Source organism: Parus major, chromosome 2 (assembly GCF_001522545.3).
Source record: "Parus major isolate Abel chromosome 2, Parus_major1.1, whole genome shotgun sequence".
Taxonomy (NCBI): domain Eukaryota; kingdom Metazoa; phylum Chordata; class Aves; order Passeriformes; family Paridae; genus Parus; species Parus major.
The window spans coordinates 56,922,038-56,947,940 of record NC_031769.1 but is presented as its reverse complement, the minus strand read 5'-3'; the positions used below and the strand labels follow the sequence as shown (position 1 = coordinate 56,947,940).

General features: G+C 43.9%; 1 protein-coding gene across 2 annotated transcripts in view; it reads left to right on the top strand.

Annotated features, from left to right (window-relative positions):
- Positions 1-22,492, top strand: part of KCNG2 (potassium voltage-gated channel modifier subfamily G member 2) — a 53,450-nt gene extending 30,958 nt beyond the window's left edge. For both annotated transcript variants that reach the window (XM_015618132.3, XM_015618131.3), the window contains exon 3: positions 20,121-22,492. In XM_015618132.3, coding sequence (XP_015473618.1) covers positions 20,121-20,915 — 795 coding nt within the window. In that variant the 3' untranslated portion in view covers positions 20,916-22,492. The remainder of the gene's footprint in view (positions 1-20,120) is intronic.
- The last annotated feature ends 3,411 nt before the right edge of the window (positions 22,493-25,903 follow it).

Sequence of the window (25,903 nt, the reverse complement as noted above, 5' to 3'; positions counted from 1 at the left end):
GTTTAGAGCTAACAGATCAATTTTCCCTAAAGGTACTTTAACAATGTGAATGAACTCTCAGTGCGCCAGTGTAAAAACCACATCTAAAGTATTTTGATGCTACAGGGTAATGTAAAGGCCAGGGAAGCTGAGGCAGCAACTTAACAGCAGAAACAGAGCAATTGTCCCAATTTTCAGACCTGCTTAGTATTCTCAAGCGTAAGCTGTGGATGATTCATGCCCTTGAAAGTCAAGTCTTACAGATATTTTGTTTATTCTTTAGTTCATCAAATTTCCTAAGGGTTTAGTCCTTTCTCTGTGCAAGCAGTTCACTTTTCTAGGATTAATTGTATGTAGGCCAGTGAGAGCTCATCTGAAAAATGGTAGAGGAGAACATTCACATTTTCTTCACATGCATGCTGAAATGCAATCTGAGGAGTTAGCGGTGGGGTCGTTTTGAAGAATTCATGCCCTCTCTAGTTTTAGCCAAGTCCAAGCTTGACACTAAATATTTGGGCTTATTTCCCAGCCCCCGTGGTCATTAGCTGTGGTTGTGAAGTACTAAGACAGTACTTCATGCCATGAAGTGCAGCCTCTGAGATGAAGGCTGAGCTCTCCTGGAAGCAGCTCCTCCCGTGTGCTGTCACCCAGGGGCTGGATGGCTTGTGCCCCACTGCCACGAGCAGAAAAGAGAGTGATCATCCCCAGACCAGAGACATTTACTGTTTTGTCACCTTGGCAGTAAAATGCATGCTGATGGAAAATGGATCCAGCTGCCCCAGAGAGACCCCTGTATCTGACTGAGCACCCTGTGTACAGTTAAAGCCACCCTTTGCTTGTGGGTCTGCTCAGGTTACATCTCAGCTGAGTAGTTTGTTTTGGAATCAGACTCATTCAGGAGCAGACAGGAAAAAAGATAAACCATTTGGTATGTTGACTGATAATATGATTTATTATCAGATCTTTATTTTAAGGGATTTTTCTGATTCAAAATTTGAGGATGGCAGTACTGGGTACTAGTTTAACACTATTTTGTCCTAATAATGTTTTTTGAAATATCATTTCCAAGACACATGTCTTTTACTGTAATTAACCATCAGGGCTCCAGTATCCTGAATTCTAAGCACAAGGGATATTTTACTGTTGAAAACTGAGATATATTTAGTGTTTAACTGTTCTCAGGTTTAAGTGAGAGCTGAACAATTCCTTTAAGAATCATGAGAGTTTAGGAACCTTATGTTTTTACTGTTGTTCTCAGCATAAATAGGGGCTCATGATAACAGGCTGATGATGTTTCTTGGGTGGAGCAGGATAATAATGAGGATAGAGCAAGCATATGAGAGAAGCCTGGATGTCTTAGTAATCTGGAACCAGTACAAGAAGCACATTTTCATAGTCTAATGCAAGATTTTGCAATAAAGATGAATGCAGGCTTGCTCGTGTAAAGAAGAATGCTCGTGCCTACTCTGGTTCCCAAAATGAGGGATAAATAATAAATAATAAATAATATTTAGGGTACAAGCAACCATAAATTCCTACTGCAACATAAAGTCAGAAGGGTTAATGCCATCCTTGAATATCTAAGCTGGGGAGTATTAATAAGAAGCTGGAAGATTTTTTGTGCCTGTATGCAGTATTGGTGAGACTGACACTAGAATACTGCAGTTGGTTCTCACATTCATATTTTTAATGGTGTTTTGAAAAATTGGGAGAGGGCTAAAAACCTGTAAATCTTAGACACCTGGGGAAAATGCCATACAATAAGAAATTTAAACCTTTCAGTTGATACAAATTATTGGAAGGAAGGGGATTGGATTAGGCACATAAGTGGGTTTTTTAAGAGGGGAGAAGAACTGTATCTTTAAAAGACCTTTAAATCAAACAGGGGGAGGATGCATGGATAAAAGCTGAATCCTTATAAATTAATATGGGAAACTATATGCCAGTATTTAATACCAAGGTGATTCATTACTGGAAGAGAATTACTAGGAAGAGAATTAGTGGATTTTGTGCTTCTAGATATTTTCAGTTAAAAGCTCAGTTTTGTTTAGCCCTCAGCTAAACAGATTCTACTTCAATCAAAAGAAAAACATCAATTGCAGATCAAGTTACAAAGGTGAAATTCCTGCAATACAGAGAAGATCAGAATAAATTATCCAATGTTCTTCTGTGCTCTTAAATTCTAAAAGCACAGAGGTCCTGCAAATAATCTTTGTTCTATGCTTTGCACAGGGAAGGTCTGTGGACAGACTGGAAATGGTTATTTTGTTTGAGACAAAGGTGGATCTTTTGTCCAGGGGACTGGTGAAGGATCACTTCTGGCAAGGCAAGGAGTAGGCATCTGCCCACTTGGGATCACCTGTAGGGTCTGGAGCTGTGGCTGCAGTCTCCCTGCATGTACTCCTTATGTGCCTTAGCAAGCCAAGGCAACTCTGCAAGTAACAGGTGTGGAGACAAGAGAGCTTATGTGAATTCAAATTCATGGTAATCATCCTGAGCTGTATCCCCACTATCTAGATTAAAATTTGTGCCCAGGGATAGTTCTTTGGTCTGGCTTTGCAGTCTCTTAACAAGCAGAAAAAGGATATGCATTCCTCCTGACTAAGGAACAAATAAATAGTAAATACTATTTCAAGGACACACCATACTCAGTGTGCACATTTTCCAGGCTTTCTGGCTGGCATTGCTGTTGTTTTGGTTCCATGTCAGGGCTGTCATAGGTGCTCTGGCTAGCAAAGAATGGTCTTTTCCTTGAGCTGGCATTACTACAGAAGACAAAAGCTCTTTGTGCCATCTATCTATATCCTGTTATTGCTTCAGGGAAAGACAGAGAAGCCAATCATGAAAAAACCCATGCTGCGGAGCAATTTTCCATACCCTGATCCTCTAACACCATCTGAATGGACCAGCTGTTACACCCAGTGATGTCCTGCAGGGGTGTAAGCGACCTCACACAAGATGTAAGTGTGGGACCTTAAAAGTTAGAAGTAATTAGCAGGTGGGTGAAGAAATTATTTTAGGTACCTGCCTATCTCTTTTAAAATAGAGCAGAAGACTCAATCATACATTTTGTTAACTTTATTAGCTGCTCCAGGTGTTCTGGATGACAGTGGCAATCCCTGGTGGTTTAACAAGAGTGGGAGGGCTCATGCTCCCCCTGTACTGTATATTCTTGTTCTTACTAAAGGTCACCTTGATTCACCTCAAGTGTTACTCTTTTTTGGAAGCACTATCATGTATTTCAGATGCTGCACAAATGTCAGCAGAGTTAACAGAATCAGATCCTGAACTACTTTTCACTTACCAAAGTAGATTATATGTATTTTGTCAATTTTTTTCTCATTTAGCTTTTATTTACTGATTAAATTAAATAAAATCCAACAATCCAATAATAATATATATTATTATTATATATATTATACTATATAATTTTATAATATTTTTATAAATAATATAATTATTATATATATTATACTATATAATTTTATAATATTTTTATAAATAATATAATTATTATATATATTATACTATGTATAATAGCTCCTTCTGGAAATTTCAGGAAAGGGACACTTCAAGTAGGTGGAGAAAACAAACATGTGAAGGCAGTCAGGTTCTCCCATGTAAAGTAACAAGAGAATGACAAACTTTTTATTCCAAAATTTTCAGAATGGGAGATTTCAATGCAAGATTTAGATTTAATGGCAAAAAGTCTCCTCTAAAGGCAAAATCTGCTGAGACAAAATCATAGCAGGAGCTCCCAGGCACCAGGCCCTTTCAAGACCACCACAAAAGGCACCTCCAAGACATAAAAATAGCCAGTGGCACTGAGTATCCTCAAGGCATTTTAGGCATATCCTACCTTTAAGTGGACTTATCACCTCTCTAAACAAATGGCAGGCATCGAGTGACTCAAAAAAAGCAGCTAATACATCACTGAAGTCTTAAACTAGTTGGGGATACATTACAACAAAAGCTTTAAACACACAATAAGAGCTAAACAACCAAAAGACGTTCAGAGAAATTCAGCTGAAAGCAGATGATCATCATACTAAATTCTTAATTTTTTTCTTGGTGAAAACAGAAATGTCAACCATTGCTATCTGAAGACAAATCTCTTTTTTGTTAGACAGCAAAGAAGACATCACAGAAGAAAAGGTGGAACTTTGAGATTAATATCAAACATTCTGTCCTGATTCCAAAAACCATTTATAGGCCTGAGACCCCTGAGCTCAGTCAGTTGTAGCAGCACAGTGCAAAACAGGAGAAGCAGATCAGAGAGTTCCTTCTTCAGTGTGCTTCGTAACATGTTGGGAAAAGCTAGCCTAATGAAAGATGCTGTGATAGGAAGTTACAGTTCAATAACCTTCAGCTGAAGAACATTACAACAAAGAGACTTATAAATAATGAAGTTAATAATAGCTCGTAAAGAAGCCAAAACTATTTAACCTTCTAAGCTCAATTTACACACTGTGTTTCAACTTCCATAATGTTGAGGATGGGGAATAGGTAAATTGTGAATGTGCATTTTAAACAATCTTGTGACTAAAGGTTTCATTTCACAAAGGTACACACAAAAGTAATCTCAGACAAGGTTAAGAGTCTTGTATAATGATTCTCAATAGCTTTTCATAGACAAAGTGTTCTGTAAGAAGCTGGGTGAGCAGTTGACTGAAAACTGAACAGCTTGAATGTCTGAGCATTCTGGTCAGTGACACGGAGTCTAATTGGAGGCCAGTAACTATCAATGTGCTCTGGGGGGTCTGTACTGGGTCCAGTCCTGTTAGACTTCTTTATTAGCAGCCTGGAGGATGAAGCAGAGTGTACCTGCAGCAAGTCTGCTGATGACACAAGCTTTGGACAAGTGACTGAATGGCTAGACAATTGTGCCTTGACAAGCTGGAGAAGCAGGCTCAGGAGGCCTGTGGACCTCAGCAAGCTCAGCAAGGAGAAATGGAGAGTCCTGCGTTCTTGGTCCCCACACAGCAGGACGTGTTGGGGGCCACCCAGATGGAAAGGATATAGGTAGAAAAGGACCTGGGCATGCTGGTGGACACCAAGCCAGCACTGTGCCCTTGCTGCAAAGAAAGGAAGCGGTGTCCTGGGCTGCATCAGGCATAGTGCTGCCAGCACGTCAAGGGAGGAGATTCTTCGCCTCAGCTCAGCACTGGGGAGGCCACACCTGGAGCAGTGTGTCCAGTGCAAGAGAGATACAGACATGCTGGACAAAGCCCAGTGGTGTTTGCTATCCTAAGATGGCACTCTGCTTCAGACTCTGGAATTAGTCATTTTTATGACTTTGTCTCTTTTCTGACTGTTCAGCTGTTGTTCTGAATGTGATACTGAGACCTTAATTTTTACTTAGAGCCACATGTGATGCATAAATAGTTTGTTTTCATGAATGAAAGTATTAATAAAATTGCAGCTTGTGTTTTTACTTTCATTGTGGATAAACTGTTCTAGAAATTACAGCACAGTCAACAAAAAACAAGTATTAAAAAAAAAAAACTCCCTGCTGGTGTTACAGATAACTATTTATAGTGTATAGGCACAGAGGGTGACTTTTTATAAAAAGAATCTTGGGGAATTGGGCTAACTAATTTCCCTGGGGATCATCTGAGAATTTGTTATACCAGTCTCAGCTCTGCTGTTTAAATGCAAAAATTATAAGCTGTAACAGTATCACCAGTTTTGGCATCTGAACTGATGCACTGCACTTGTACCCTATATTGCAAATTTGCATTTTGTGTCTGCTCCAGACTCCTCAGGCCATAGCTGGCTGGAGACCAGGGAAAAACCAAATGAGTCAGTAGTAATGGTCACCTGCCTTTTCTATATTGCACATATTAAACTTCTTGCACAAGGAAGTTCCTGTAGGCACATGAGATACATACTCAGTTTAACATTCACATGCCCTTGCTTAAGGGATGTAGGATTCAGAGCACTGCAGAACTCCATTTTAACTAAAAGTAAGGTGTTTCTTATTTTTTTTCCTTTCATAAGCCAAAGTAGGTTTTCTCCTCAGATAGTACTTAAATCAAAGTGGTAACACACTCCAAATTACAATCTTTGAGAGCACCCTTTACTCACAGTTTCAGTTATCAGCAATAAGCAAATGTTTGCTGCCTTGTCAAAGTTCTCAGTTGGCCTCATGTAGTTCCATCAGCTGTTCTGCATAGTCCTGCAGATTGTGAATGCTTTGGGACAGAATGTCTTAAACACAATGTCTATGTCCACCACAGTAACAGAAATAAAAACTACATCTACCTGCTGTTCAGGTACATCACACCTTCCTCATGCCTCACTTGCAAGGTATGTGTCCAGGCAAGGAAATTCTTTTTGCAAGTGAGACCAACTTAGTCCATGCTGAATCCAAACTGAGGTGTGACTGCAAAGTTCTCAAGTCTGAGTCACACTAGTGTGGTCTCCCAACTCCTTTCTGACAGTCGGAGACATTTGCTAGGCAAGTTGTCTTTCAGACAGCTCAGGTGTGAATCTCATCTGGGAAGAGATGAGGTTTGGTTTTGGGAAGTGATGTTGCTTCTGTGTATCGCATAGATAGTGTTAAAATCATGGAGCTGAGAACCTCTGCACTGCTCCATCTAAACCTTAAGTGTCAGGTTCTGTGGGGCTTTCTGAGTGGTGTGCATCTTTTATCCAACTGCCATGGAATTTATGAGTGTGAGACCAATGGCAAAATGGGGTTTTTTTGCAAATATCAATAAATGGTGATGTCCTTTGTCCTTGTCCTTTGATCATTTTCCTGGGAGCTGTCTGTGAGCCATCTGTATGATACAGTCCCTAATGTAAAAGAATACATTTATTTGATTTTGCTTTGTGGATCTGAATCTAAATCCCTCCTTTCCTGGCTGTCCAAATCCAGCTGTTATATGGAGCATATCTCAGTATCAGTTTATTTTGCTGAGTTCAGGATTGCTCTATTCACACTCTGAGGTACTGGGAGTCCCCAGCTTCACTGCTGCACAGCTCACTGCCCTCTGCACCAGCTCTGCCAGCCACTGCCCAGGACCCCTGCTGTCTGCAAAGCCCCTGGAGAAATAGCACACCATGTGCCAGTTCTGTGAGCTCTTTCATGAGACAGTCCTTCCCCTTTGCAAGGCTGCCTTAAGCTGCTAACTAATAGTAAATGTTTGAAGGAATGACTGGTTGTCCTTGCTATTGGTTGTGTGGAGAGAGTGCTGGGTAACAACAGGCTGTACATAGTCATGACTACGATAGAAGAGTTCTCACCATTTCTTCTCCTTGGCTTATTTGCACCTCTTGGGAAAAAAAGAAATTGCTTTCTGCAGTCCTCCCACCCCACAAAAAAATAAAACCAAAAATCCAGCCTTCCTGCTTCATTGAAGCTCTCTAAACTTTGGCAGACATACCTGGTTGTTCTGTCACGGCAGCTGCCTCAAGAGCAGCTAAAGGAGCCGTGGTCCCAGTAAGAGAATCATCCTCCATTGTATCAGGAGGGTTAGGAGGAATGTTGTATTTTCTTTCTCTACAAATTGCCCTTAGATTGGGGGTGGGGACACAGCACGGTGTGACAGGTTTACACAGAGCCCCTTAGTGAGCCTGCAGACCTGCTCAAAGCTCCCCCTCTCAGCAAAGTGACCACCTCAGCTCTCCATGCCTGGCTCTCCCCAGCTGTGGGGATCACTCCAGCCCCTGCTATTGGGCTGCTTTTCCTGGTAAAGAGAGAAATCCTTACGGGTCAAGGAGCTGCCCTGGAAGATTTTGAGGACAGTGCAATTAGATTACAATTGCACATTTAGATACAATTTCAATTTAGACTTTGGGAGCCACCTGAGATTCTCTGCAGTGTTTTAGGTTTAGAAGTAAAAAAAATGGAGTTTCTCTGCACTGCTTGGGAACAAGGCAAGAGTTGACTAAGATAAAATCACTTTTGACTTGTTAATAACTTTATTCTGTGCCAGTGAACTCTTTCAGTCTGCAGGATATCTTCTCATGAATAAATAGCAAGCTTAGGTCTTCTTTTAAATATTATATAAATATGCTGCAATGTAACATTAGTGATAAATAATTAAACAGGTAAAACTCTTTCATAAAAGCATTGGTAACTTTGTCACATTGTTAACTGGTTTACATTTGGTGCAGTGTGGCTCACCCAGCAAAATATGTTCCATCTTTAATTTCTTTTAGCATCTGTCTGGTTCCACCACTATAAGATTCTATCCCTACCAGTGGGTTTATTCTCCAAACTTCCAGGCAAATCATTCAGGGAGTGTCTGAAGTAAACTCACAATAATAGTCACTTGGCCTTCAGACATGTTTGTAAAATTACTGCAGCTACTCATCACAGCCCAATATCCTGGGGGCACAGCACAGCTCCTCTATTCCATAGATTGCTCCACTGCCTTTTGCAGGAGAGCTTGGGTGCTGTGGGTTTATTGAGTACTGTCCCAGTGTTCTGAAAAAGACAACTCTTTCATTTATTTGAAATGACAATATAATCTGGAAATTTCATCTCAGAGCTCCAGGATACGTTGCTATCAATTCTGGAGGTTTGGAATGAAAGAAGGCAGGCAGATTTACATTTGGCTACACCTCATATAGCTGGCTAGGCTGAGGTAATGAGCTGATTCATGTGTGCGACACTTAGAAGAATTGCATTAAATCATTCAGCATTATAAATGCTTACATTTTCATTGCCTAGAGTGTGGCAATGGAGATGAAATACAGAAGTTTTTGAAATTGGGGTTTTTTTTGCAGTATCCATGGAGATATTTATATTCAAGACAAATTGAGTGGTATACAGATGGGGGGAAAAAGTAGTTATAAGATTTTTTTGCAAAAGCTTTTAAACAAAGGTTTGAGAAAGGACCAGGAGAAAACTATAAAGCTGTTGGATTTTCTAACAGTAAGCATGATATTAGTTAAAGTAAAATCATCAAAAACATGGTACTGAGTACAATCAGTCACATTTTGATCTAGTCTGTGTAGACCACTCAGTCATCAAATTTAATATATTTTATTTGAGGTTATGAAGTTTTCAGAAGAAAGTGACTTCTGATGTAGGTACTTCTCTAAGACATTTGAATTAGTGCCATACAACATTCTTCCTTAATAAAAAGGCATTTTTCAAAAATTAGCTCCCTTATTGTTTAAAAAAATTCTCTTAGATCTCATAGTAGCAGAAAACCAACATAAGACATCAAATGAGGCTTGAGATACTGTGCCCAGATTGATAGCCATTTGGTAGGCAAATTGAAAAAAAAAGGTTTTTAAAATGGTTTAAAATCTGAAAGTTCTGCTTTATAGTGAGGCACTAGAAGTGCTTTTAATGCAGTGGGAATCATAATAAGAGAATGTCTGTGGGCAGCAGTGAACTGAAATAACTGAAAGCTGTGGCTGGACAAACCCATGCTCTGAATTAAAGTGCATTACAGTGTGGGTAATTAACAATGGAAACCATTTATCTAGACATGCCTGTGTGCATCTCACAGAGTTTTTAAATACATTCTGTCAGTCCTTCTGAACATTACAGCTCAGCTCAGCTGAAGCCATGCATATGATTCATGAGCAACTTGGCAAGATCCTCTGCTCCACAGGGGATCAGCTCAAGAGCCTCTTCTGCCCTTCCAGGGTGGTGAGCCATTGCCATCCTGTCCCTGACTCGCTGGTGCAGGAGGTGCCAGCAAGGATGCTGTACATCTTCTCGCTGTCTGGGGCTTCCTTGGCCCTCGTGAATATTCAGACCTGAAGGCATCATTAAGATGAAATGAGCAGTGACAGTTCGTAATTGTGATTAAAGGCAAGGGCAGCCAGAAAAAGCTCAGAAGCCCGGAAGCTCTCTGAAGAGTGATGTGGCATGAATCTGGTCCCATGAAGGCAGCATCCTAACCCAGGTGTCTTGTCCAGCACTGACTGTGTTTGTAGGGGGTGCCACAGGGGCTGGGACATGTTACTGGTGGGGCCTAGGCTGTTCATTGGGACATGTGCCAGCCCACCCCTCTGGCCATTCACTCGCTCTACCCTCAGCCTTCCATAAGTCACACACACACAAACAATCCCTTTCCCTCTGCCCCATCTCATTTCCTGAGCCTGGATTCAAATAGGAAATACAGATAATAATGTGAAGGTCCCAGCCATCCGATACATCCTGAGCTGTGCTGGGAATTTGGCACCTGGTACACTGGGTAGAGATGATGACAAGAGAAATTGCAGTGCTCTTCCCAAAAAGTCCCTGCAGTGACTGTCTGTGAGCAGATGCTGCAGAGATTTTCTCCCAGTCTGCAGCTCATTGCCTTCACACACAGTAGAAACGTTGGGTGTTTTAAGGTAAGCTCCTGTATGCTGCACTGCTGTCACAGAAAGCCCTGTTTTTACTGTTGCCTTGAGCAGAAAGAGAGAATACCAAAGCAAGTGTGGTTTCGCTGTGGTCACATCCACCTTGTAAAAATCCATCACAACTTAGAGCACTTCAGTGCAAGGGCACTGTGGGAGCTCCCTGCCAGCTGTGCCTGAGCTGCTACCAGCAGGGAGGCAAATCTTCCCACAGGCAACACACGCAAATCCTTCCCTTGCTCTCAGATAAGAGGATAAAGGGAGGCTGAGGGGGGAGAGATACAGGTTTGGAAAAAAATGTCAAAGGAAAACAGTAAGCTTGACTCTGTCCTCCTTTCCTCCAAGGAATTAAAACAGACACCCCCAGATCTTACAGCAGGTTACAGGGTTGCAGCAACCAGTAAAATTAATATGGGTCAGTAAAACAGAGCTAGCAGTGAGTGGGAGGCAGAAGGAGAAGAGCTTCAAAAAAATGATTGAAAGAAGGGAGAAACTGGGATAAATAAGAAGGAAAATACACTTCAAAATGCTAATAATCAGAATTAGTTGATATTTTAGTATAATTAGTAAGTGAGAGAGAGAGGAAGAACAAGACTGAGATTCTTTTTTAGTGTGACACAAGCCTGAGGAGAAGATGGAAGGAGGATGCTGGGTTTAGGAAGACCACAGTTCTAGGCAGTGTGCATCTGTGAGCACAGCCAGGTATCACTACAACATCTTTTCCCAGGTATTAGGTAGATGTGAAAGCATTGGGAATGTCACTGATTTGTCACACAGCTCCATCTCTTTTGGGCTGATTCTTTTGGAGGGGTGTGCAAGTGTTCCCATTCCCTGGGGAAACTGTTCAAACTGCACCTTGGAGAGAATTCAGCCCTGCTCTGATTCTGCAGTTTTATGTTGGTTTGGTTTAAGGGAGATAGCCCTCATCTTTATTTCTTCAATCCTGCCCTGTCCGTGAGGATCAGGTGTGCTGCACTTGCCAAGTGCCATTGCTCAAGTTTTTTCAAGTGACAACTGAGTCTGTCTTGTTTTCAGAGCACTGGGATAGAAAATACAATTTTTCAGAAATCAGATTTGCTAAGCTGCAGTGTAGCTGGGCTTCTTCACGTGAAAGCTCAGGATCAAGCATTTGCTTAGATTTACAGATACTGGATTTTTTATTTTTAAAAGCATTGTAAACTTCGAAGTCTCCAATGCCTCTATCAGAGCTAGAAAAAAGAGGGGGCTGAGAAGGAAGATTTCTATTCATGTAAAACCAGGGGAAGAGGGGAACACTTGTCAACAAAGACGCTCCTGGTGCTTCATTATTCTCTTGGGGATTTTTACTTTCAATTCCAGTGAAAAAGTGGGCCAAACCCTAGAAAAACATTCTGGAAATCTGGAAATAGAAAATTACAAGCTAATTTTAGTCAGAAATACTAAGAACATTGGTGTTTCTAAATTGAAACTGTTCTTTGGAGGACACCTTGGATTGGTGAAATCATCATTCCTTTTCCTGCCTTCCTGCCTCTGTTGATGACAGTGACTGATAACCAAATCCCCTGTGCTGAGCCTGAGGCCAGGCTGGGCAGGTCGTGCCTGGTCCAAGCACAGAGGGCTGTGCAGGAATTGTGGGCACACCTGGACCCCTGTGTGACCCACGGGTGTTTCCCACAGAGGGGTCAGCTGCAGGGCAAAGACAGGCAAGTCATATGGGCTGTGCTCTGTGAAATCCTGCCTTGAATGCCATGGGAGTTGAAGAATCTGAAATACAGCACCTTGTTTTCCGGGACCCGTGTCTTCCTGTGTAGCTTTTTGTCTTCAGATAGTTTCCCAGTGGCACTGAATGGCTGTAAAATTGCCAAAGCAGACCCCAGGTACAAAAGTAGTGTTTTGAGTTAAAATATTTGTTCAAGCAAATGGCAGTAAATCTATTCTTGTACATATAGATTGCAGTTCTCTAAATATTACAAACAGCTTGCTTATGTCTTACACTCATGCACAGACAAAAGCTGTGGACCTCAAAAGCCAGGTGGGGACCTCAGATCCTGAGGGCCAACTCAAGCTGCACCAAGAGATCATTTCCTTTGCCAGCCAAACCTTATGGGCAGGCAGGACTTGGAGGGGTTCTCTGAGGTGCAGTTCCTCGTGGGAACTACATCACACCACCAACCCTCAAAACTGAGAAGCTTCAGGTTAAAGGTCTTCCCTGTTCTTGCAGGTGGTCTTTTTCGAAACTTCTTATGTCTTCTAGAGTCCAGGTTCTGAAAGCTGGTGTAGCTATCTCTTCTCTGGCCAGCACTGTCCTGTCAATTAGCAACGGGTTCCCTTTGCATGTAGCCAGTACAGACTGAGCATGTAAGGTCCCTTTCCTTCACCCTCCTACCTCCCCTGCTGGCTGCAGTTAATCAGCTGATGCTGTTGCCCTTCCCAGCCACTCCTGGACCACTTCTCCATAAAATGTTACACAGGGTATATCGCTCCTCCTTATGTTCTAGTATAGCCCCTCACTCATGGGGTGTGGGGTGTCAGAGTGGGAGACAGGAGCAGCTGGATCCTGGAGCTCATACCGTCTCCTTAACTGCTCCCAGCCATGGTCACAGAGTCTGAGGAGCTTTAAGACATTGGATGTCTTGACACTTCCCCCAGCCTCTCAGGATGAGGTGCTGTGCTTGTTCCTGATAGGCCACTGAAAATCAGGCAAGTTGATGGTGTTCCATTTCATAGCTATTTCATGGTCTGTTTCATTCTTTCTGTGTTTCCTGCTTCTTGCTGATTTTAGGTTTTGGTTGCTTTCCATAAGGTAGAGCCAGAGAGCATTTTTTCCCTCTGACAAATACTGTTGCTTTTGGAGAAGTGTGTGCTAAAAACGGGCACAGGGAGAGCTAGTTCAGAAGAAGGTATTAATGAGAGGGCATTTTGTGCATCTGTAGTGCTACTTACCTGTTTTCTATTCTTCTCAACAACTCTACTGGGGCAAAAGGAGGGAGGAGAGTGGACCAAAGAATATATCTGCATGTGTCAGGGACAGTACATGAAGGAGGCAGGGAAATGGAAGAAAGCCTTAGGGTCACAGTAAATCTTGCCTAGTAGGCAGGTGATTGAATCCCTTGTGTCTGTGTCTTTCTCCACAACTCAGATGTATACACCAAATCCATGCAGTCAGCTGTTAAGACATCTGTAGCATTTCCAGGGAAAAAGGTGTCAGTTTAACAGGTCACAAAGCTCAGTATTTGTATGGCTTAGGAAGCCAGGCCCTATTTACAGTGTCTAATTTTGGTTGTACGGTTTGGGGCTGAGATGGCCCAAAGCAGCAGCTGCTTGTGGATGGGGCAGAGTAACTCAAGGAAGCACAGCTGGTTCCCTCTGCAGCCTCCTGGATCAGGAGTGCCATCCGTGTCTCCTGTCTCTTTAGTCTGCAAGAGTAGTCATTGGTAAAGTCCTCACGTGGTCTTCTCTTCCCTCTCATTGACTCCCGGACCCTTTTCCAAGATTTTCATGAACACAGCCATCTGGCTTCACAGTTACGGGTCAGAGGAGCAATTTGAGACAGATGAGAGGTACGTGCAGGTACCTCAGTAACCCTTGGCTGCATGGCTGCAAGTGAATAGCACAGCATGCAATTCCACAAGCTGATTAGACTCTGGCTGGGTATTTTAGCACACCCTGCAGTTGCCTTCTAGCAGCTGCCATAGTCTTTTTGGCATCTCCTTTGTTCCTGTTGGTGTTCCGTGTTTATTTCCAGCTCCACTGGCAGGTTAAAAGTGGCAGGCTGAGGGGTCCTGAGAAGTGGCGATTTGGGGCTGTGCCGACTCAGGATCAAAGGAAATACAGAGGCATAAGCTGGTGTAGCTCCTGCCCACCTCCTTGCCCTTTCTCCTCAACAAAGACAGGTTGTACAAGAGCTATATTGTGTCCATAACAGGGCTGCACAAAGTTAACAACAATCCTCCCCTCAGAAGGCACAGGTTACCTTTGCTGGCAGCTGGGCTGAAGATGAAGCACGAACTAAGGGCGAGTTACGGATCAAAGTGTGGATAGCAAGAAGCAGAGGACTTTTTCATGGCCCTTTGGTAACTTTAAAAACAGCAACTTTGACTTCATAGCCAGCCAGCTTTGAGGACAGGCTGTGCAATTATCTGAATCATCTTTGTTCGGGAGCAGAAGGAAATATTCGGAGCAGGCTGACAGCAAGTTCAGCCTGACCCCAGCGTTAATGGCAGAAGCACTGAGTTACAATCACCATGACTGTGGGTGGTCAGAGCCAGGAGAGCTGCCTGTGCCCCAGAGGACAGGGTGGGATGCCGCCCTTCCAAGGTAGGTCACATCGCAGGAGTCGTGCGCTCAGTCCCTGCTGTGAAAATTATCTGGATGCTTTCACCAGAAAATCACTTTTCATCAGAAAATTGCCTTTCATCAGAAAGTGCCAGCGTGAGCAATACCTTTGAGTTTTGTTATTGAGGCATGCTTCTGGGAATGTTGCTCTTTTGCTGGAATTTTTCTCAGGGTAGGCTTCTTCATTTTACAATGACAAGAGAGGGCAAATGACCCAGTGCTCCAGGCACTCCCACACACTTGGGATGGAGCCAGATGCAAGCTTCCACCCTGCTCCCATAAGAGTAGGAGCTGGCTCTCTCCAAAGCCCAGCAAAGGCTCCAAGTGTTGGGCTGCTGAATAATTGGTAGTAGAGGTGTGTCTGTCCTCTGGGTCACCCTGCAGATGTTCATGGACACAGGTGGATCAGCCTCCCACCCAAATCCAAGGGGAACACCCTAAACCTCTGGACTGGGGACTGTAGGCAGACTTGTCAGCAGCCTCAGGGCTACAGGTTTCTTTGTCTGCAGGTCTCTTAACACGGATTTCTGATGCCAAGATCTCAGTTGCATCAGAATTTCAAGTTCCACACTGCTGTTAAAAAAGAGTTTGATCTGATGTGCACAGAGAAACATTTGAAACGTGTGACCTGAAAGGTTCAAGTAACAAGGGGCAAGTGAACATGAACAAAAATATCATTTTAGAAATGTCATGATTTTTCAAGCTTATGTAAGTACTTTTGTATGCAATGCCTCTCATGTTGGGGTTTAATTTTTTCTTAACATATAGATTTGACAGTAAGGGAAATCTCACTATAGGGTCAAAGTGGGTAACATTGAAACTTCTTCCTTCAAAGTGCTGCAGAGCTGCTGACCTTACAAAAAAGTGCATGGAAAGCAACACAAGAACTGGGGCAGTTAGAGGTGATCTGGCTTTTGACATCTTCTAATGCAGAGGGATTAGAAGATGGTGTCAAAGGCTGCAAGAATCTAAGGAGGAGTCACAACTTCTTCTCAGGAGACCAGAGGACAAAGGCAGGGCCAAGAAGTCACACAACACACAGTGGAGAATTTTTCTGAGGTTCAGTACAGCGAAGTACAAGTGAAATGGAACCTGTAAGTCAAACCAAAATGTTTCTGAAAGATGGCTGCCTCTTTTAGACAGGCCATACAGAACAATGAATACAGATGGATTTGAACTCCAGAGACACCATTTTTCCTTTCTGTAATTTTCCTCTTGCCAAAGAAACCTTTGGCAAAGAAAACATTTCTCCAGAAGAAAGATGCTGTGGTTGGCTTTTTGACAGCAAATTTCTATAGATCCTAATGAAGGAGACTCACTTTAATTTGACTGCACAGAATTACTCACCGATGCCTTTCTAACTTTCTTTCCTTGTGCCGTGTTGACATTAGTATATAGCCCCCAAATCCTGTGCAACTGCAGGTAATTTCCCACACTCAAGAAATTTCTGCAGGGAAAAAAACCCACCAAAACTAACAACTCATGGTTTGAAAGAAACAAATGGACACAGATAAATATACACACTTTGTGAAGAACAACTGTTTTCCCTGTGGTTCGATTTCATCAGTCTAAATATGAAAAAGTAGTGATAAAAATGTATCCATTAGATTCCAGGGCGAAGAAATGTCGTTACTTGGTATGAGAGTGAGCTGTTTTGCTTATAAAAAGTAAAAAGCAGTGTGTAGTTTTTAATGGACATGTTTATGGCCACAAGTTGCTATAGCTCGATCTTTTTTCAGAACATACAGATTTGATGAAGACCTATTTTGGGCAGGATGCCTTGTTCTGTTAGGACTTGTTTTTCTTGTATTCCAATGGCTGATTAATTCCTGATTTATTTTTTTTTTCCATCTGTGTGTGTGCCTTTCTGAGAATTTTTGCTTTGTTTTCTTCAACAGAAAAACCTCAAAAGCCCAAGCAGAATTACAGCATCCAGTCAGACTGGAACACATATTTAGAAGTTTTAGAAAGAAAAAAATTGCCTTTTTCTTCTTTTTTAACCAATGCAGTTGTCAAGCAGGAAAAATACCAGCAAGGAAAAGCAGCTGCAACTGAAAGAAATGAAGTGCAAAGAGCATGAAATACAATTTTGCATTGCTGTTTTTGGTGATATGTGGGGATAATAATAGATTACACCTAGACAATACTAAAACATGGTCCAAAGGATAGGAAGACATTTAATTAGTGGAGAAAAGAGACCTCTGGCAGGTGGATTGACACACAGATCTGTTTTCTAAAAGCATGTTCAGACCCTCTTATTCTTAGGACAGCCTTTGGACAGGCTTGTTCAGATTGTGGTAGGTTAATAAGGATACTGAGCAAGTTGCTGAAGATAATTATGCATTAGCTGGAAGAGGGGGATTGTTTCATCCTGTTGAAGTGAACTCTGTGTAGTAGAACACTCCACTGTACTGAAAGTAAACATTTTGACTTTCATATTATTTGTCAGCTGTGGAGAGTGGGAAAAGTGGAAGAAAGCCAGGGCCCAGCATCGGCTCTGGATAGAGGAAATTTTGGCTCCTCATTATCTTGATGGGAAAAGATGCAGCTTGGTTCTGCAGTGTTGGGTTATCTGAGCTCCATATTTCACCAAGCTTCTTGAGCTTGGCTGAGCAAAGGCTGCCAGGCTGCTCCTGCACTTGTGTTTGGGATGTTGTTCTGCAGGAAGGTTGAAGACATAAATAGCAGGGCTTTGGGTCTGTGAACCTACACAGGACTGACATGTCAGAGGTGTGGGAGAGCAAACAGTGTCTTCCAAAAGCCGTCTTTCCTGGCAGCCCATTAGTGAGGAACAGCCTTCACTCCTGTTTTCTCCTGCACCAAAACTCACACACAGAAGCACTTTGGAGAGGCTCCTTTTCATACCCAGCTAATAGAAAGTGCTGGGGGAATTAGGGTGCCAAATTAGCTATTAATCACCTTAGTGACTTTGTAGGTTTGTTTTAAGGCTAAATTCTCCATAGGCTTTACTGACTTCCCTAAAACTTTTAGTGGCTTGAAAAGTCTATACATGTTCATCAGAACCCAGAACACTTCCTGCCAGACCTTGCCTTAAGGCAAGGTATATCCGAGTTTCCAAGTGATGATGCACCTGCCAGAGAAAGCAAGTTTGCACATTTGGGTATTTATCTTGTCATTGCTGTTGTTTTGCTCAAGACAGCTATTCTCTGAGTTGTCATCCTAACACCTCAATCTGATCCTTTTGAACACCTGCAAGGTTAGGATGAAGAGCCACTGCCCTTAGGTGGGAGATCAAGCACATCCTGATGAGAGATTCCCAGGCAGCAGAGCTCTGGGACAATATTGGTCTGAGGGCTTGTTTCTGGGTGATAAGGAGAGAAATTACAGTGGTACAGGCAGAGTCCTTCCACTGACTTTGTGAGCTTTGTCTCTGGCTCACAGAGGCAGATTTGTATTGTGGCATGGAAGCATTTTGATTCTGTATTTGATAGGAGAGCCTGACAGCATAATTATGCTGTGATAGGAGGAAAGCTCCTAGAAACAAAATCTTGTATCCTATGTATTATGATTGTGACAAAAATACTTACTTATGACCAAATTAGTTTGGTGAGGCAGATATAAATTAAGCTCCTTCTAGTGTTCACACATATCAAAATCTGGAATTTAAAGACAGGCCATCTGAGCTACTATACTGGTAAAATAAGATTATCATTCCTCCCTGCTATATGCTTAAAATCTTGACAGTAATGGGACAAGTAATTTTTCTCTCCATATCAGCATGACCCCCTGGGAAACAGTAGGAGGTACATTATGTGCCAATTGAGAGTGGAATATAAAACAAAAATCTATAAACACAAGGCATTACCATTTTTTTATTGTGGTTACTACAAGGACCGTAAACGTTGGCTCTGAGGATTCCTTCTCACATCTGTTTTTTTTGTTGACATCTCTTCAGTTATTGTCTCAATCTCCTTTTAAGTGTAAGATGTGCAGGGTGCCTCAGCATTTTGGTTATCATATTGAGGTAACCCAAGACTTTGCATTCAGTGTGAGGACACTGCTGGCAGTGCAACATCCCTTGAAACATATCCAGTCCCACCACATTTTGGAAAAGGCTGCAGTTAGTGAAGAGGGAAAAAGCCTCATCAGTCTTTTGCAGCTTTCTTTCCAAACAGGGAAAAATCATGTGCATACACACTTCAAGAGGGATGAAGTTAGAATGTGGTGCTGTGCATTAAAAATTTCCTTGGCTCTCTGGAGCAAAAGACTCCTGTGGCTGAGTATGTGGGCAGAACTGTTAATACATGTGCCAGGTTCTCAGCTTCTCCAGTGGTGAAATGGGGACCAGCTTGACACAGCCTCACCATTCTCAACTGATGTTTTATTGTTATAATTTGGCATAGGCAAGTAAAACAAGATTGGGCATTGGGACCTAATACCTGCTGCATCCAGTGGGAGCCACACACCCCACTAGCCTGGATGGACTCCTTACAACAAACTGTTTCACAAACTGCTCAAACTGGCACACTGAATAAATATACACTTCCCTTAAATAAATATACACTTGCCTTCCACACAAAGCCCCCAGAGCACTCACACTTTTCTATGAGCATTTACAGAGGAAACAGCACTAGCCCTATAATTGTCCACATCAAAATCTGTTTATTTAGTGAAGTTGTTTATTATTCAGCTGGAGGTACCAGGAGTGATATAGCAGAGAATTGCCACAGTATTAACAACCCAGGAGTGGCCATCACCACCAGCATTATTGTTTATTGCCTTTCCTGTGCACTGAGGCTGACTTGTTTACAAGCATCGTAACTAAAGAGCCAGAGCTCTTTTTATTTGCCACCAAGTGAGTCTGCAGGGAAGAGCAGGGGAAGAAAGCTTGGGGAAGGCATTGTGGTCACTAGTTGTTACAGGTGCAGTAACTAAAAACACTTGTCTCTCCATACCCTGCTCTATCCTGTGGTATTTTTTCTGTAAGACATGCCTTCATTTCTCAGTACTTTATATAAGCTTTTGACTGTAGGGGTAGTGTGTTAATAAATGTTCACTGGAATATAAAATATGTACTTGTATTTAGTGAATAATTGATTATAGATCCAAGCATATCACTTAAAATGCTGTAGGTGTTTATGAGCCATTAGTAGGCAATTTATTATTGATCAAGAAGGGAAGGAAGGATCACAATTTTATTACAATCCATGAATCCTGTATTAATCCTTTTTAAAAGGTGTTCAAGTCTTGGTTAAAAATGGAGTGTGAGCCACTGGCCCTTTAGCAGTAGGCTCTCTGACTAACAGCTGATAAGATCACACCAGGTTCTCGGCAGCTTTGGGACACTCCAGAGCACTGCTGACCTTTCCCACACTCAAACATGTAGCCTCTGGTTTTAGTACCTCTCAGAAGCCATGATTTTGCTTTGGTACATCATGATTCATATCAATTCCACGTGGTGCTTCCCTTTAAGAACTGACACTCTCTTTGTTTCACTCCCTGGCTAAATCTGCTTCTCCCCTCTTTTATGTGTCTCCCGCTCCTCTTCTCCGCAGGGTGAATGCTCACAAAAGTGCTACGACATCTTTGTGCTGGAGACGGTGTGTGTGGCGTGGTTTTCCTTTGAGTTCCTGCTGCGATCCATCCAGGCAGAAAACAAGTGTGCTTTCCTGAAAACCCCGCTCAACATCATCGACATCCTGGCCATTCTGCCTTTCTACGTCTCTCTCATTGTGGATGTGGTTTCCACAAAAAACAGCAGCAAGCCTGGCGGGGGAACTGGGAACAAGTACCTGGAGCGCGTGGGGCTGGTGCTGCGCTTCCTGCGGGCGCTGCGCATCCTGTACGTGATGAGGCTGGCGCGGCACTCGCTGGGGCTGCAGACGCTGGGGCTCACCGTGCGCCGCTGCACGCGCGAGTTCGGGCTGCTCCTGCTCTTCCTCTGCGTCGCCATGGCCCTCTTCTCGCCGCTGGTCTACTTGGCTGAGAGCGAGCTGGGAGCCAAGCAAGAGTTCACCAGCGTCCCCACCAGCTACTGGTGGGCTGTGATCTCCATGACAACTGTTGGCTACGGGGACATGGTGCCCCGTAGCATCCCCGGACAGGTGGTAGCCCTGAGCAGTATTTTGAGTGGGATTTTGCTGATGGCTTTCCCGGTCACGTCCATCTTTCATACCTTTTCCCGTTCCTACAGCGAGCTGAAGGAGCAGCAGCAGCGAGTAGCCAGCAGGCAGGTGCGCCAGTGGCAAGAGAACACTGAGTTCTCAGGTGGTGACAGTACAAGGGGGCTCAGTGCCACATTCCCACCAAGTGCTGGTGAGCAGGAGGGTCTGCCCTTGGCAGGCCAGTAAGCCAAGAGAAGTTCTTGACCCTGAAGACCTGAGGACATACATTGGCAGCACAAGATGCAGTGGACAGGGGAGGTCATTTCTGCAAGAATACCGTGAACTGCATAAATGAGGGGCAGACACACGCAAGGTTTCTCCAAAGACCAACTTCTGATCTTAAGGGACCTCTGAAAAGTACCCCTAGAAATTCTACCAAGTACAGCTCTGCTCCATTGCTTTTCTTAGAGCTTTTCTATCGAGCAAGTATTTTTGGGTACGCCCAAGGAGCAGCCATTGAACACAGCCAGCCAGCAGAATGTAATGTGAAGCACAGCCTGTGCCAGGTGCCGTATGGCAGAGCAACCAGCGTGCCACCTCATCCCTACCCTGCTCAGTGGCACTCCCTGGGCGAGGGGCTGCGCAAGGGGCTCCCCGTGCTGCAACGCCCCACAGCACGTTTGTTTTGGCAGCACCACCAAGGAACACAACCCCAGATAAGCCAAGGGGCGAGGGCAAGAGAAGGGCAGAAGCAGCCCTTCAGCTTTACCAGGGGCTTGCTTTTGTCTTCTACAGATGAGGCAGCACAGCCAGCTCTGAATTGTGTGTGACCACAGTTTGCATTATTTAGTGGAGATGCATATTTACCATCCTAAGCTTTGTATCTTAGTCCCATGGCAGAAATATACATACAAAAAATCTTCCTGACTATGGTACTGATTAACCTGGTTATTTTGCCTTTGCTAACAGTCAAACATAAAAAATACCATTACAAATGAAGATGTTTCTCCACTTTCTGTTAACTATTTCCATCTCTAATGTATTGAGAAATGTGTTTAACCAGTCTGAACTACATGTAGCTGAAGAAGGGGAGGGTGATGTTAAACCAGCTGGTGATGTTAAGCCACCAGTTCCTCAGTGGTGGTGGCTATACCGAGTGCAATCACACACAAACAGGAGTAGGGGAGCAGTACAGACCCGGCAAAGCCAGTGATACACCTTCAGTGGGCTCTGGCCTGAGCTGCAGTGCAGCAGCTGTGCTCTGCATTAGGAGTAGCCTTTTGGTTTTGACCTCCTGCTAAGAAAAATACAATCCTGTCATTAGAACAAGTGTTCTGGCTCTTCTTCCTGATTTTCCAAGGATTTAAGTCAGTTCAAAGGGAAAATGAATCATATGGTGACATCTGCATGTTTGCTTATTGATGCCAGCCCCATGCATGAGCTTTCCAGCCTCCACCCTGGAGGAGCTGTGTCCAAGTCAGGATGCTGTGTGGGTCTTTCCGTGCTCCTACAGGTGGGATGTGATCAGGGAATGGAGGGAGAAGGAACCCAACAGTCTCTTGTACCTACACTCCTGTTTGTACTAAAGCCATGCAGTGTCACCCTCCATATTCTCCACCCACCAGGAAGGGAACAAAACCTGATATATTGAAGATGGGATTTGTCTGGTGTGTTGCTTTTTTGTTGTTGGGATTTTTTTGCCTCAGAATACGTTGTAAAACCAATCCTACATTAGCAAACTGTTGTATTAAGCCATTCCTTATAGGAATGAAGCAAGGGAAATTGAAAAGTTACACTTTATTTTAATAAATTTTAAAAGCTTTGTGGCTGACTCTGTGTCTGGTGATTTGGGTGGGGGGGGGGGTGGTGTTTCCCCATGCTGATGTGACATAACACTTGTTACTTGCTGCTGAGCACTGCAGGAGATGGAGGCAGCAAAACTGAGCCCCCCCCTACTGTTCAGGATGCACCTGGGTCAGCAAAGCCCCAGCTGTATTGAACTGCAGGCAAACCACACACAGGTGTCCATCCTTCATGGTCCAGCAGCACCGGGAACACATCTGCTCCTTGTGCTGGAGGGGAGGGCCAAGGGCTGGTGGCTGGGCTGACTCAGACTCTCAGCAAAGCAAGGCCAGCCAGCACTGGGTTGCTGTGACTCATGAAAGATTTTAACTTGTTTTTTTTATTCCCAGTGCAGGCATTTCTTTCATTAAGGATTATTAAGGTCTGACATCAGGGATGCAGCTTTGCAGCCAGCTTATTGCAAGCCAGCAAAGGGAGCAGTGGTGGGGGGACAGTGTGGCCTGGTGCTGAGGGGCAGCACTGCATCTTCTGGTGGCATTCAGATGCTCAGTCTCAAGGTGGCACCCAACAGACTCAATAGGTGGACTCACAAGTTCACTGCTCATGGTGATTTGGTTCATGCACACCAGGTGTGTTTCATGCTCCATCTCCAGTGTGAATGAAGTGACCATGGCTAGTGCACATGGAGGGTGCAGGATGCATGTCCTCAAGGTAGTGAAACCCAACAAACTGAAAACACCCTTACCTTACTATTGGAAAAGCCACGTTGGAGTGGACATCCTTGCAGAAGGAAGAGTTTCACACTTGCAGTGCTAGCAAATAACCATGAATCAATGCAGCTTTTGCCCTTGTAGCATGACAAAAACAGTGCTGGGACAGCAAACTGCAGCTCAGCAGCTGTGTAGAAAAAGACTGATGACACACACTGTATTATTGCTGTTCTCCATCAAGTTGCTATTGTCCTACAACAGTGGGTTCTTTGTATTTTTCAAAAGGCACATAATTAATTCCAGCACGCACAGAGTTTTAATAAAGTGACAAAACCCACTCATTATGTCTCCTAGTCAAAGCCTGTATTTTAATAAAGTTTCATTTCATCTATTGGGATGACAGATGAGGAAACAAATATAAACCAGGAACCTTTTAAACAAATTATTTTTGGAAGCTTCATAAAGTTGTGATGTGCACATTGCCAGACATAAAAGACACTCGGAGGAGAATGAATTTCACCCAGGGCAGCTGTTGTTATGGGTGATGCTTATTACTTTTGATCAGCTGCTGGAGAATGTTGGTTTTGTTGTGTATGGTGGTTGGGTTTTTTTGACACAGCACACAGATGATTTTAAGGCCATTTATCTCTAACTATAATAAATGCCACACTGCTGACTGCAGGCACACCAGTGCCAGCAGGTAGTTATACCAGTTTCTTTGAACAACTAAGTGCTTCACAGTCGTAGCACACTAGCTTTGCCTCAAGGAGAAAGAAAAAAAGGAAACAAATATTCCTCTCTCTCATATGGGGCAAAGATTTCAAACGTGAGCAAAGCCACCTCTTCTACATGTCCACTGTGCTGGTAGCATGTGTGTATCTGGACCTACAAATTTTGGCAGCTGGCAACACTAGTCATGAAAACCATAACTCAGGAGAGTTAAGGATGTGTTAACTGGTAAAGGGAGAGTTGAAGGGAACAGCATGAAGTCAAACACAACTTCAGCTCATACAGCGCATGTGCACAGCCACCTCCTACCACACAGCAGCCTCAGTTAAGAAAAAGCAGTAATGCAAAGAAAAATGTGATGCTGGTGTCATCTCCTCAGCTGTAAACGGGACAGAGGCTGCTGTCCCACACTGCTGAGGCCAGAACAGGCACAGGCTATGGCAGCCTCACAGCAGATGCTTCAGGGGGCATAGTCTCCTTGGCCTTCCCTTGGCACCTACAAGGTACAGCCCTAGAGGACTGTGAAGCCTTGGCATGGAAGAGGACAGAGGCACATGGAAGGGGTGATGGGTAGAGAAATCCAGCGTGGTGCTGCTGGCCCATCTGTGGCTGAGCAAAGCCCCTCACTCTCAGCTAGCACCTACCAGAGCCAAGTGCACGTAAGCCGGGACACAGAAGGGCAAGAGGGGAGGTCTGAAATGCTGTGTTTGCTGTCGGTGCATTTCTAGATGTGACATCCACTTGGGACTGGCTGCTTTACAAGGCTGTTTACAGGAAGACCTGCCCCTGCCCCGGGGTGAACCTCACATTATGTTCTAGTTCCTGTCTTTTAATTACTGCTGTTGGCACAGGTATCCAGGCAATGTTTTATTTATTGGCACACTGTTGACTTACATATTGATGTCTTCTTTCTTACAGAAAGCCTCCAACAAAGCTTAGATTGTCAGTCAGGTCCTTGAAGTCTGCTTGGCCCTCGAGCCTAAGGATCACAATCACATTTAACAAACAGATCATGTGGGCCAATTTTTGCTTAATACCCAGTACCAAATGTGAGCTTTATTTTACGTCTTAAAATGTTTTTAATTGCACCTAACTGTAATTAAACATCTAACTAAACTGCAATCTCAAACATCTACCCATGACATTTCTCCCTCCCTGGAGTCGAAGTGCAGATCACTGCCTGCCATGCACAGCAGAGGGAGAGATTTGCCCTGAGGGAGGCCTGGGGCAGCACTGCATCAGCCAGCAGGGCCAGGCTGCTGCCCTGGCTGCTGCAGCACCCAGATATAGGTTTCCCCATTGTTTCTTTTGGGGCCAGCCCCACCACTGCTTTCCCCTCAGTGAATGCCAAAGCAGCAGCCAGCAACACCAGCACTGTCTGGGAGAGAAGGTGCAGGCACTGCAAGTGTTGAGCAGGCTTGACTGCTCTAAGAACTGCTTGGGTCTCCACTGCCAGCAGACTGCAACAAAGCAGGCAGGGTTTCCTCCCCGCCCTCACATCCCTCCTCCTTCCCCCCCACTTCACTGGTTTACCTATCTTTACCTTCATGTTTTTGTTTTCCTTCTTTCCCTTTCCTTCAGGAATATCACCCTTCAGCCCTTTATTTGAGCAAGCTCAGTCTCCCCCACATCTCTCCTCCTGCCCTTCCCAACCCTCTCTCCTATGCCTCCAGCCCTCCCTCCTCCCCAGCTCCCCTTCTGCAGCTCCTGCAGTCATTGCACAGACCAGTATCAAACCATCTCTCCACGCCAGAGCAGCCCAACATCCTGGATCAGCAGCCTGGCAGGATCCAGGAGGTGCATAGCGGCTTCAAGGCTGCTCCTGAACAGTCCTGGCTTATTTTCCCATCCAGAATGAACAGGGAGGGTGGCCAAGACTTCTCTTGGGGCAGCAGTTGGCCATGAGATGACAGACTTGGTGTTCTCATCTTCTGTGCAGAGGCTGCCAAGAGCACATCCCTCATCTGTGTCCCATCTTCAACCTCATTCTGC